General features: G+C 42.8%; 1 protein-coding gene across 4 annotated transcripts in view; it reads right to left on the bottom strand.

Moving 5' to 3' along the window:
• The window catches only part of dlgap3 (discs, large (Drosophila) homolog-associated protein 3), a 153,560-nt gene that overhangs the window by 9,932 nt on the left and 129,097 nt on the right, over positions 1-14,531 (bottom strand). For all 4 annotated transcript variants that reach the window (XM_051956238.1, XM_051956239.1, XM_051956240.1 and 1 more), the window contains 4 exons: positions 13,267-14,444; positions 3,905-4,119; positions 1,078-1,180; positions 782-998 (listed from right to left, as the gene is read on the bottom strand). In XM_051956238.1, coding sequence (XP_051812198.1) covers positions 782-998; positions 1,078-1,180; positions 3,905-4,119; positions 13,267-14,370 — 1,639 coding nt within the window. In that variant the 5' untranslated portion in view covers positions 14,371-14,444. The remainder of the gene's footprint in view (positions 1-781; positions 999-1,077; positions 1,181-3,904; positions 4,120-13,266; positions 14,445-14,531) is intronic.

Here is a 14,531-nt window from a genome sequence, read left to right on the forward strand (position 1 = left end):
CCTCCCATGTGTACCTGCATCTATAGGTGTGTGAGCATGTGTGCTGTGCATGTGTGTTGATATAGACGACACTTCACAAAGGCTTTAATAAATCTCGGGGGGGATTTGCTAGAAGAAATTTGAGTCCTGCAAGGCACAGAAAGTGGCTCCACTGAACAAACACACAGAAGCAAATACATGCACCCACAGACACGCAATCATAAACTACTGCGGATGGATTGTGTATCGGGCTTGAGCGTTATTGGGAGGAATTGTCAGGGAAAAAAACACAAACATCACAAAGAGTGACGGGAAGACAGAAGCAGTTGGAGACAGTGAGCTATCATCATAATCACGAGTGTTCCTGTACCTATTACTGAGCCTGAGAAACCTGCAGTCACACAAGGGAGGGTGATGGAAGAGATGAGATACAAAGACAAGAGAGAGACGACAGAGAACAAAGAGAATGCACAATTACATACACACAACTCTGTGCTTATAGCATGCACGTGTATACGCAAACAAAAAAGCCTTGAGTAAGAAAAATGAAATCATAGACTGAAAGAAGAGAAAAGGAAAATTAAAAATTTAAAACCGACGCATGCAGCAGTGCATTGAGGGCTTGCAGATGTGTGTGTGTGCATAGATTTGCTTTAGTCAAGGTGAACAGACACAGGTTGTCATAAGAATCTTTCTCCCACTGTGTCTCCCACCAGGTTTGTGCCACATGAAAGGCAACCGCACATCTTTTCTAACGCTCGCACGAGACAACTACAGACTTTCAGGCAAGCCGCACACTCACCGGCCCCACCCTTGATGCTTCCCTGGGGGCCAGACATGGAGAAGACGGACAGGCAATCGTCGTCCTGGGAACAGCCAGCCTGGATGGCGCGAACGTAGCTGTGGCTGCGAGTGCGGAACACGCCAGGAAGATCCAGGGCCTCGACGGCTTGAGACTCCACCTCCCCGAACATGGTTTCACACACGGCCTCGAACTGACGATTCAATGTGTCTCCCAGCTGGAGCGCGACAGGGAAGGTGATGATCCGAGTTTCACATTCCCAAACACAGATGCAATCAAACCACGTTATTCATTACCTGTGAGCTGGTCAAAGAGCGGGTGTAGCTACGAGAGCGGGTGTGGGTTTTGGGTGCCGTCCGGTTGTTTGGGTAGGAATCTGTGCACTGCTTACACGAGTACCTGGAATAAACACACACATGATCAGCATTACTGATGACAACAGCTGTGATGAAAATTAGAGATTCGTTTTTTGTACGTTACATTCTGGCTGTTAAATCTGAGGCCATTTGCTCTGCTATTTTTGCCTCATTTTTGACACACACAGCACGCCATTTGCTTAGCCGCAAATATCAGATGAATTTTCACTGACTCATGTGGTATGCCTTCGCCAGCTGGAGTAATATTGAGTATTGTGATGCTGCATTCCCATGAAAAATGGGGCGGTAATGCAGAACAACAAATTATAACTGTAATTTAGTCATTTTATTTGAATCCATTTGGAGCATTTGAGCATTTATCGTGCCATGCCGAAGAGCAGTTAAATATGAAAACTCTCCATGTTTCCAGGAAGCCTACCTATTTAAAGGTATAAACTTTATATAACAGGAGAATGAGTGCTGCTGCTATTTCTGTTTTAATAATGGTGACTGAACTGTGATGAGGTGATAAGAAGTTTGCAATAGCTGATGTTTATTGCAAGGCTGGGAAATATTAAATATAACTGAACTTTCATCTGAACTCCCTGAATCCAAAGGAGTTGCTGGGCATTTTTATGCTCATGTCATATTTTTACTCAGTGTGGGGTCATTTTTGACTGCATCTCTATGGAAACAGAACAACCACTACTAAAAGTAGAGAGAACGACATAGTTATACACACGTGGACAAAATTGTTGGTACCCCTCAGTTAAAGAAGGAAAAACCCACAATTCTCACTGAAATCACTTGAAACTCACAAAAGTAACAATAAATAAAAATTTATTGAAAATTAAATAATCAAAAACAGCCATTACTTTTGAATTGTTGATTAACATAATTATTTAAAAAAACAAACTAATGAAACAGGGCTGGACAAAAATGATGGTACCTCTATAAAAGATTGAAAACTATTTGACCAGAGTGACATGATTAACTCAGGTGTGTCATTTAATTGACATCACAGGTGTTTCCAAACTCATAATCAGTCAGTCTGCCTATTTAAAGGGAGACAAGTAGTCACCCTGCTGTTTGGTGAAAAGGTGTGTACCACACTGAACATGGACAACAGAAAGCGAAGGAGAGAATTGTCCCAGGACATCCGAAAAAAAATGATAGACAAACATCTTAAAGGTAAAGGCTATAAGACCATCTCTAAACAGCTTGAAGTTCCTGTGACAACAGTGGCTCATATTATTCAGAAGTTCAAGACCCACGGGACAGTAGCCAACCTCCCTGGACGTGGCCGCAAGAGGAAAATTGATGACAAATTGAAGAGACGGATCGTTGGAATTGTATCCAAAGAGCCCAGAGCAACCTCCAAAGAAATTAAAGGTGAACTCCAAGGCCAAGGTACATCAGTGTCAGATCGCACCATTCGTCGTTGTTTGAGCCAAAGTGGACTTCATGGGAGACGACCAAGGAGGACACCACTGCTGAAAAAAACTCATAAAAAAGCGAGACTGGAATTTGCAAAAATGCATGTTGACAAGCCACAAAGCTTCTGGGAGAATGTCCTTTGGACAGATGAGACCAAACTGGAGCTTTTTGGTAAGGCACATCAACTCTATGTTCATAGACTCAAAAACCAAGCATACGAAGAAAAGAACACTGTCCCTACGGTGAAACATGGAGGAGGCTCAGTAATGTTTTGGGGCTGCTTTGCTGCATCTGGCACAGGGTGTCTTGAAAGTGTGCAAGGTACGATGAAATCTGAAGACTATCAAGGCATTCTGGAGAGAAATGTGCTGCCTAGTGTCAGAAAGCTTGGTCTCAGTCACAGGTCATGGGTCTTCCAACAGGACAACGATCCAAAACACACAGCCAAAAACACCCAAGAATGGCTGAGAGAAAAGCGTTGGACTATTCTAAAGTGGCCTTCTATGAGCCCAGATCTGAATCCCATTGAACATATGTGGAAGGAGCTGAAACATGCCATTTGGAGAAGACACCCATCAAACCTGAGACAACTGGAGCTGTTTGCTCATGAGGAGTGGGCCAAAATACCTGTTGACAGCTGCAGAACGCTCATTGACAAATACAGAAATCGTTTAATTGCAGTGATTGCCTCAAAAGGTTGTGCAACAAAATATTAAGTTATGGGTACCATCATTTTTGTCCAGCCCTATTTCATTAGTTTGTTTTTTTAAATAATTATGTTAATCAACAATTCAAAAGTGATGGCTGATTTTGATTATTTAATTTTCAATAAATTTTTATTTATTGTTACTTTTGTGAGTTTCAAGTGATTTCAGTGAGAATTGTGGGTTTTTCCTTCTTTAACTGAGGGGTACCAACAATTTTGTCCACGTGTGTAATAGCATTAATCAGAGAAAAATAGACACGTTTCTCAAAAACATTCATGTTTTTTGTCATGTGACCACCAACGCAGTACTTCGCCAAGGCTGTTCAGTCATTGTATCATTTGAGATGGATGAAATCTAGAATAAAAAATGTTTTGGAGTAATGTTGATAACAGACAGACAAACAGACAAATGTACGCTGATTGTCACATAACACATGCCCACAAACTCAGTTCAGAGGGTTAAGTATTGTATACTGCACCACTGTGTACGTCTGTGCAATCCTTTATAGATGTTTTGTTGTTCTCTATTGAAATTATTAAAAAAAAAAAACACACAGACAAAAAAAAGCCTCAGTGGAAGCTTACTTCAGCATCAATATAAAGACTGAATTTGAGGTGTATGACCTTTGATCCATGCTGATAGCCCGTCTGAAGGCATCCCTCTGAGCGATCAGGGTGGACTTGGGCGAGGCTTTAGGGCTTGTGTCTGAGTCGGCACTGTCATCATCACCCATGGCTTTGATGTAGCTGCCGCTCCGCATACGACGACACGGAATCTCCCCTCCACTGTCAGCGGCATTGCCACCACCGTAGCCACCTCCCCAGTCTTCTGAAGGGACCTGAGACACATTAAAACATTCAAATGCAGCCAAACATTCAAACAGTCAGCGGTGACTGTAAAAATGACCCACCAGGACTGATCTGAAAATACAACATGTAGTGAGTAGAAATGTATCAACCATGTGGACAAGACACATGGTCAGACTTTTAGTAGGATTCTCTAAAAATGAGTTAAGATGTTTTGAAAGGTAAGTATGCATTCCTCTTCTACACCAACTGTTAAGGGAAAAGCAATTAATCACAATATGAATTAATTAGTGTCGAGATATTAAGGATGTTTTCACTGCACTGTTGGCAGTCTCTTCCCAATATCCTTCATTAAAGTTCAAAGACTGCTCAAAACAGAAATATGTTTCATCGAGGAAAAATATTTCACACCTCACACAGAAGGACAGCGATGATTCACACATACAGTCCTGGCACGCGTGCATATAGCATCGAGTTGGAAAGCAAACACACAAGACAGCTCAACCATGCACAACGAGTGCACACACCCACACCCACACCCACACCCACACACACACACACACACACACATGCACACATATGCATCCATGGGAGATAATGTTAGAGGAAGAGAGAAAGGGACAAGGGACTTACAGAGAGAGAGAAACTCTGACAGCTGGAGAAACACTGACACAGAGAAGGAAAAACAGCGTAAGCTAGAAGCTGACCGACAGAGAGCAAATAAACAAATATGCAGCGAGGCAGGTAGATAAGGAGAGAGGACAGAAGACAGAACACATGACACACAGACAGACAGGGAGTGAAACATGGAACAGAAGCAGAATAAAAGACTGCAATGGGCAAAGAGCGGGAAAACAAAAGGAAAACACGCAGGAACACGTTCAAGACGAGAAACGAATCAGGAAACAATATATAGAGAACTGACAGGAAGCAGAAGTCATCCAATTCCGGCCGGTGTGAAATGAACAAACTGTGTAATGAATAAAGTTTCCTTTCTAGAATATTCATATGAGGTGACTTATTTTCGAAAATATGGATTACAGTGGTGCTTGAAAGCTTGTGATTCCTTTGGAATTGTCTATATTTCTGCAGAAATGTGACCTAAAGCATAATCTGATTTTTTTTCCAGAACTTCTTAAACTAGATAAAGAGAACAAAGTTAATCCTCTGAACTCCAAAACCTACCAGTGGGTTTAAAAACCATACTACCTTTTAAAAATTGCCCAAATTACAAAAGAACATTCAGAAACTCAAAACAGAAAGAACTGCAAAATTACAACTTGTCATCTGTGACCCAATCTAGGCTTAAAATAATCATATTTCATTTTAAAATTGGTCAAAAATAATCTATTTGCACTAGCAAGATTCTGTAAAGAGAAAAACATTCGGCTCTCCTTGGTGACTCAGCTGTAACAAACAGTCACATGACTGAAATCCAAGGACTGTCCAGATGAACTGCAGGCTGTGTTTACACGCAGCAGATGGTAGACGAGTACGGAAACAGATTAAAAATCTAAGTAGAAAAATATCTATAGCTTTTTGAGCCAACACTTCTTTCCCCAGTATTGGTAACACCTAAACAGGTGTACACAGTGATTCATGGGTTTTTCTAACATTTTTTCAAATTATGTCAGACCTGTCATTGTGCACATTAGTTCCCCCTACTTCTTGCTCTTGTTTTGTTACATTCCTACTAAGGAAACTTTATGTTGTAGTAAAAAAAATATCCTACAGTGAATACAAATGTAAAAGAAGAAAAAAAAAATCCCAGCAACTGTTTGAAGTTCAGAGGGTGAAATTAAAATATTGATACATTTCCTACTGAGGATAATGATCTAACACTACATATGAGCTCGCAATCTTTATGGAAGTGTTTTCATAGAATCTCAAAAACATTCTTTATAGAATCTGGACTCCAATCTACAGTCAGAGAGACTTTGTACAAATGGGGAAATTCATTACCGCAGTCACCTCTCCATGAGTGGTCGACCGACAATCTCGACGAGAGCAAGGTATTTATTATTTGTTGAGGTCACAAAGGAACCCATGGTAACCTCAAAGCATCTAAAGACATCTCTCCTGTTGGCTAATGTTAATGTGCATGGCAGGTCTGCAAGCAGAAAGCCAAATGCTCTCCAAAAAGAACACTGCTGCTTATCTGCAGTTTGCTAAAAATCATATGGATGATCCATCAGGCTGTTAGACGATGCTTTGTGGATGAATGAGACCAAAAAATAACTTTTTGGCTTAAATGAAAAGTGTTATGTCTGGAAAACCAAAAAAGATCACACTCCAGCAAAACAACTGTATCCCATCTGTGAAACACGGTGGTGGTAGTATCAAGGTTTGGGCCTGTTTGTCTGCATCTGTCATCTATGGCGGAACAATGAGCTCTGAATTGTATCAGCGAAAATGTCAGGACATCTGTCCATGAACTGAATCTCAAGAGAAAGTGGGTCTAGCAGAAAGACGACCCCAAACACACAAGTGGTTCTACAGGAGAATGGTCAAAGAAGAATAAAGTTAATGTTTTGAAATGACCAAGTCAAAGTCCTGACCTTAATCCAACAGAAATATTGTGGAAGGACCTGAAGTGAGAAGTTCATGTGAGGAAACCCGCAACCCAGAGTTATAACTGTTCTGTACAGACGAATACACTGAAATTCTGACAAGCTGACATCTGATGAACAGTTAACAGATACTCAAGATCAATATTAAACACTACTGCCACTTGTATTTATCTGTGTTTAGGACTTGCATGGAAATTTTTGTGACATTTTAGGGCATATTTCTGCAGAAATACTAATCTTTCAAGCACCACTGCATTTTCAGATTTGGTCAGTTATAGAGAGAAACAAGCAAATACTTTACAGTTCTTGTTTTAAAGCTGCATGAATAGATTTTCTTTAGTCACTTGGGGGAGGTAAGACAGCTTTAATAATCACATTTAAGACACTATCCAGTGGACAAAAAGCAACATTTGCATCATCTTGGAGTTGTGTTTAATTACAGAAAGCTGTAAAAATCTTTCTGTCTTGCTGTTTGATTGTCTTCCCCAGTTAATTGCTCACTTTGTATGTGGACTGGTGCCAGACAGGGAGCAGAACAAGTAGCGGAAAACAGCTGCATTCTGGAAATGGGTTTCATGTGGGCATAATTTGCGGGTCAGAAAACTAAAACAACGAAGTGCAAGCTGCTTAAAATCTCTGTAGAGCTGAACTGGAACTGCAAAGATAGGTGATCATTTCATGTGGGTTTGTCACCACGAGTGAACCCTTTCACACATCGCCAAGTGTGGCTTTAATTAGCATCATAGCAGATGAGTAGACCTATTAACCTTCTACACAAAATTCTATTATTGTGGAGGACCACTCAGATCGACAAGTAAATGTGCTCGTGTGCATGTGTGCACCATTTGATCCCCGTTCTTTTCTAGTATTCATGAAAGCTTTGCACCAGCCTACAGTAACAGCAGCTGCTTGTGCTGAAGGACCTCTCAATCTTTTGGTTTTAGCAAAATGCTGTGAGGTGTGCAGTCTCACACAAGCATGCGACCAAATGAAAACACCTACACTCGCTCACACGGTGCAGGCCCCAGGGTTTGGCATCCAGCTGAGTGTGTGTTTTTAAGGTCATCGCTTAAAAGATGATTCAGCCTAATCTCCTGATCCCTCTGGCCTCCCACTATCTCTCTCATTTCCTCATCCGGCTCTTTCTCTCCTCTTCTCGCTTTGCCCCTTGGCTACCATCACCTCCTTTATCTCTTTTCTATCCCTGAGCTTGCTTTTACTATCTCTGCATCCCTCTACCTTGCTCTCTTCCCCCCTCTATCTTTGTCTCCGTCGCCACTTCTGTCTTCATTTCACTCTTGCTCAATATTCTCTCTCTTTTTTTTATCAGTCCTTATCTATCAGACACAGGCCGAGGGGAAGAGAGAGGCTTAGGGAACGGGGAGATTCTGGAGCTGTACGTCGTGATTGGCGTGGACACCATAGGAAGAAGCCTCAAACATGCTCCTTTGCCACTGACCATTGTAATTCAGGTCACATCTGCTCTAATACGTTTTCATTTTAAAATCTCCATCCACACCAACATTTGAGAATTGTTTCAGAAATAACCTTCTTCTATGCTAACAAACTGAAAAACACACACATGACACACCATTTACAAACCAAATTTTCCTAACTGACCCTCAGGGACAAATTAATTTTTTCTCTGACTCTGATTCTGACAAAGGTCACGCGTGTGCTGGTTCAAACAGGAGGCAGGTGCTTGATTGCTTGAGTCACATGATAGGAGTGTGACGAATCACAGGAGGACACTTTGTAACTGATTAGACTCCATTAGCAAGCTAGTGTGGATGCCTGCATTTTCAAAAATGCTCAGTTTTCTACATATGAGTTTCTCAAAAGGCAATTTTTCTAGGAAAAGTTTTAGTTTAAAAAAAAAAATCCTGTTCTGTCTCTTTGCAGTACACTTGAGCAACCACCCAGTGTAGGTTTGTCAGTATAAACCTGTATTTAAATGTTGATACATGTTAATGTGATGTCCCTATCAAGTTTTGAGTAGATTCTACTCGCCTCTATTCCTCTGGGTGAAGGTGAGCCGTTCCTGCTGCTCGATTCTCTTCATTACATCTGTTTTCCGGCGCTGTTACAGTCTCTTCCTTCTAAGTGTCAGTGTCACTGCTCTCGTCCAGTGATCTCTCTACCCACGTTTTCCGAGCGAGTCAGCTACCAACAGCAACCCTGTTTAAAATAACTGTAATTCTTTCCCTCTCCATTTCAGATGGTTTGTCATACATACCTCCTGCTCTCCATTTCCACTTCATCCAGCTTCTCCAGGGCATCTTAAAAAGTCTCTATCAGCTGTCTGTTAATTTTATCCACCACCTGGAACTCCTCTCAGTCAAGTCACTTTTCACGAGAGTAACCAAAATACTTTAGTTTAATTCTTCAGTTCCATGATCTGTCCTTACTAAAATGACACAAAGTCGGTAGACTAGGAGAATGACTGGGGAGGAAGTAGTTGCAATATATTTGAACATTTTTTTTAACATAGCGTATTTGTACTATGATCTATGGTTCCCTGTGCTACAAAGAACTCTTTGTCATCAAAGACTTGTTAGTGTGGATTGATATAAGGTGTCTCTTTAAGACTCCTGCCTTTGAATGGGCACACGCTCACTAGTGGAAGAACGTTACTAGTAAAAATCATTTTTGTCACAATGCAATGCTTGGCCGGGAAACCTTGAGTCCTGACATTCATACGGATGTTGGACGTATCACCCACCTAAGCATCGCAGGTCAAGCAACCCCCGCATGGCAACAGGAGTCCTTGATGTTGGTTGCTACCCTCAGCAGCATAATGCACCCCGACACACAGCAAAAACTGCTCAGGAGTGGCCCAAGGAACACGACAAAGATCAGGTATTCACCTGGGTTCCACACTCCCCCAGATCCAAATCTTATTGAGCATCTGAGGAACGTGCCAGGATAAGCCTGATCTAGGTAGGTCCCACAGAATTCACTGCCACCATCTCCCCAGAGGTCCTGTGTCCATGCCCCACTGGGTCAGAGGAGTTTTAGCAGCAGAAAGGAGACTGACAGAATATCAGGCAGGTGATCATAATGTTATGCCTGATCAGTGTACATGTTGTGAACACAATTGACATATTACTGTTTAAATAAAGTGACAGATTGTTAATTATTGCACAAATCCAGCAGCTATAGAGCCAAATTAGCATTCATTTGAAGTTGTGTGTCTTTTAACTTGACAAATGTCAGTGTAATATTATCTCTATGTTTGGATCTACTCTTTGCTGATAGTTCTTTTTGTCACAACTAAGTTTGAGAGTAGAATATCTGGCTCTCTGACTCCAGTAAAGGTGTTCACCAGTTAGTTTAGTGTCAGGTAGTGCACATTTGTCTTTTTGAGCTTTTATGTTAAAAAGCCAGCGTGCTGCAGCTAGAAACTACTACTAATGCTGAAAATAAACTAAAATAGAACAAGTGTGGACATATAAGTGAAATCGATGAACTAAAAGATGCTATAAAATTCCAGAGCTGAGGGGAACTGCACATTCCAGTGTGAATTCATTGTCAACTTTTCACTGCAAGTAATGCTTTTAAAGTGAAAATAATTGTGTTTAAAGTCAGTTGTTGATTGTAGAAGGTCTGTGTTTTCTTTCAGAGAAGAAGGTTTCAGTTTAGAGCTGTTGCTTCACTCTTCAACCTGTCCTGCGGTCCCGTCCAGGTGGAGCTGACCTGAGCACCTCTATCTGCAGCTCCAGAGAAGTGCCTGCTCTGAAGCCATGGATCAATTTGGCTGGCCTCAGCACATCTAAGCATAGCACCAAATTCTCCGAACACACGGTTTCCCTGCTCCTCCCAAAACTGCTAGTGACACCTGGAGATAGAAAAAAATCTTCAGCAGGGAAGCTCATTTCGTGTCCGGCGGTGTGAATGTGATGGAAGCCTAAAGCACGGAGTCAAATTTAGTGGGGTTTGTCCTTTGGAAGCACAAACACACACGACCCCGCTCTCTCTGTCTCTTCTATCAGCAGACCTCAGCTGTGTCTAAAGGATGAGAGTTGGAAAAACACCAGGGACTCCTGTGGCTACCTGCTGTTTCCGTAGAAACACAGCCTGCACGGCAGCTCTACCTCAACACAACTGGAAGTTTGTGTGTGCATGTTCGTGTGTGTGCGCAGCTCTTTCAGCTGCCTACTGTAACCACCACTAGGTTCTTCTTTCATTCTAGGAGATTCATTTACACAAAATAAGTGAATGGACACTGGGAACACTGCATGTGTGGGATTCAAGATAGAGCGTGGTGACTGGAAGTGGGAGACGGATTGTTGGAAGAGACACGTAAATAATGTGTAAGTGACGAGCATTGTTTTCTGACTCACAGCTAAATACCAAGACAGTCCATCTGCTCTCTCACGAGGATGTTTAACTCTTTCAACTCTGCGCTGCTCAGTTTCCACATTTCATTTCATGTTTTATGGAATTCAAAACAGCTGTTTGTGTATAGATTTTACCACACGGCAAATATCTCAGGATGTACTGATGCCGTAAAATTATTTCCAATAACATTCCAATAGCCACATTACATTGGTCCCTGTGTCTCAGGTTGATATAAACAAATCTAAACCACTGAGAACACACAGACAGATAGCAGATCACTTTGCAACAACAGACTGTGACGCTCAAAGTTTGAGGCACAATTTATGTGTCTGTGCTATGTCCCAACTGTACATGCACTGCAAGAAACAGTGAGTGCAACTGTTGTAAAGGAAGCTGGAGTATGCAATCAAAGTAAAAAGTATGCAATTGGGAATGCAGTCATTGCAGTGATTGTTTTAACCACCAACAATTATCTGCTCAGGAGTTATGACTTCCTGAAGGTTCATGAACTTTAGGGTGGTGCTTGCAGTTCTTGACTATCACTGATTGTCCATTTCCACTAACCTTTTCCCCACTTTTTACAACTAGCATTCCTAAAACTCCTTTCTTGTTCTTTTTTTTTTGTTTACTGTGCTTCTATGCAACAACACAAGAAAGCCTATGATTTATGGGCAAACAATGATTTTGTTAAAGTTGTCATCGATTTGGCTTTGTCTCATGCAAAAATGATTAATTGCCTAACTTTTTGCAGGGTTTCTGACAGCAGTAGAACCACAGATTGATTAAGTGATGGATCTGTCTTTAAGTTACAACAATAGCTGAAGGAAATTTTAGTCCCGTGAAAAGTTTCCAGATCTTAGTCCTAGGTATTAAAAGTTCTAGGGACACTGGTGGAAACACAGCTCAAACTAGTGAGTTTCCTGATGGCTACACTTGAGCTTTTTTAATAGTCTGTATGTCTTTTTGGCAAATCTGTATGAAGCTATGCATCATGAATTTACATGGTAGGGGCTCACAGAGTGGGATCATGGGGCCTTGTCACACTTGGTACTAGAGTATGTTTTATTGTTGTTTTTAGCTAGTGGAAGAGAGCAACACAAATCACGACTTAGCCCATTGTTGCTATTGCCTATTTTCACATTTTGTTATGATAGAATGGAGGGAAAACCAGCCTCAACAACTAATTGATTAAGAACCTGACTAATTGTTGTGTGGTCCATCAGGACGGCTTCCTTAAGCCCCAAGATTAGATTAAAGTTGGTGAACATGTCTTTAAATACTACAATGTCTACAGTTTATAACGCTAAACATGATGCCACGGTGAGTGCAATCTGTGCATATTTAGAGAACCCGGCAAAGTTTGAGAAGTTGGAGTAATAACAATCCTAGATACAGATATCGAGCTAAAGCCTGACCATAAAGAGGAGGAGGAGACTCATGTTGTTATTGTGGAGGGCATTCTGCTTTTCACCTACAGACATTTGATTGATGTGCCGAACAAACATCACTTGATTTCCAACCCGAATAAAGAATGCAAATAGAATAAGTGCTTTAGAGGCAACATAGTACCACACTTTGCTGGTCTTTTGCCAGCCATATCTGGCTCAGGTATTTGAGACACAAGAGCATGGATGGGACATGAATGACTACATACTTCCCCTTACATAGTGGATCAAAATATGAGAATATGACCATATGTGGCCCAGAATATCTCAGAATGTGGTCTGAGAGATCTCAGTGAGTCATTAATGCATGTTGGCTTCTTTCACACCTGTACTCAGAAGTATCCACATGTGTCTGTGAGCACCAACATGTCAGATGTGAATGTGACCATGGATGCACAGATAACCATCCCAAACATCAAATTAAATCATTTTTAAAAGGGAAAAGAGCTTAAAATCGGACTTTTTTAAGCAGACTTCAAAATGGGGACACATATTACTGGACAATCAAATCACTGTCATCACTAAAAAATTAGACATTCCAATTTCACTGAGTTAAGACTCTGAGAAGAAAGTGTGCATTTCCTGATGTGTGTGAAAGCACAGCAAAATGTAGTTTCTTAATAAACTCAATGCACATTACCCTTATCCCGAGGAACTGTGCATTAAAAATGCCTGGTCTTGTGGCTTTTTTACAGAAACATTGCTTTTTCCTGCAGGTCAGTACCAAGCAGCAAACAAAGTCACCTACATTAAATATTCCTTTTGTACACTCACAAAGCCCTACACACAGTACACACTTCTTGATGTGCAGGCGCACACACACCTGCAGGTAGTGGAAGGTCCTCTCCTTCATCTTGCTCTCGACTGGCACCAGGGCTTTGTCATAGCCTCCTCCCCTGGTGGAAGGATACACCTCTCGGGCCTGACTCACTGTCATGGCTGACCAGGTGCTCCTCTTCAGGGAATGACCGTGGTGCCCGTGATGCCCATGATGTCCATGGTGTCCTCCTCCCTCAGTACCAGCCAGGGCCATTGTGGTACAGGCCATGCATTCCCCAGATCCCGGCCCACCACCTCGCTCCTTGGGCTTTTTCATAGTGAGCTCCTGAATGGCAGCATCTAGGCTCTCATGTCCACTGGGATACCCTCGTCTACCCCCACTGACCAGGAAGCTGCTGTCGCTGTCCAGATTGTCATCAGAACTCCACCAGCCTGCTGTCCTGCTGCGATGGCGTCTGCCCGACTCATGCCGCGAGTCTCCACTCTTGCTACGCTCTCGAGACTTGCTCCTCCTGGTAGAGCGAGACTGGTGACCCGAGTATTGACCCTCCTCCCCTCCACTCCTGTGGCCTCCCCCTCTCTCACCACGGTAGTCCCCGCCTCCCCTTGTGCCGTTGTACTCCCGTTTGGATGGCGCTTCCAGGGAATGGGACTTGGCGAAGAGGCGCTGCACCGAGTTGACCAGGTGGCGGATGCGGGAGGGGCTCTCGCTGCGCTGCTCAGCACCCCCGCTGGCAGTGCGCTGGTACTGCAGTGTGTGGAAACCATCAGGGTGGAAGGGCACCTGCTTCTCGAACTGATCCATCAGATTTGGGGGAATCCGGTGCATCTTCCCTCCGTGGCCCGACGATAGGCACTCTTCGCAAGAGTCAAACGACTGGAGAGGTGGGTGCTGGCTGGGGTGGGAGCGGGGGAAGGTGCCCCCTCCAGAGTGGCTATGGGAGTGTGAATGGGAGTGTGAGTGGTGCCTCTCCAGTGCCAGAGCCTCAGCTGGACCTCCTGGAGGGTAATAGTGGCCATCGCTGTGACCCTGGTAGTAGTCTCTGCTCGGGCCGTCGCAATCCTCAGGCATGCAGTGGCAGGGGCCTCCTCCGCCACCACCGGAGGAATGCTGAGACATGCTACGGCTGACATGGTACCCTTTCATAGGCGCCGGGGCGTGGTGGGCCGTCCGGGCCGAAAGGGGGCGCTGTGGGCGTGACAGGGCTGCACCGGTCTCACCTGAAGGTAAGAAAAAACAAGAAAGAAAAAAATAACAATAATTTAGGTGTTATGAACAGACAGTATTCATCAAAAAAATTATCCTTA

This window comes from Acanthochromis polyacanthus, chromosome 11, assembly GCF_021347895.1.
Source record: "Acanthochromis polyacanthus isolate Apoly-LR-REF ecotype Palm Island chromosome 11, KAUST_Apoly_ChrSc, whole genome shotgun sequence".
Classification (NCBI taxonomy): Eukaryota; Metazoa; Chordata; class Actinopteri; family Pomacentridae; genus Acanthochromis; species Acanthochromis polyacanthus.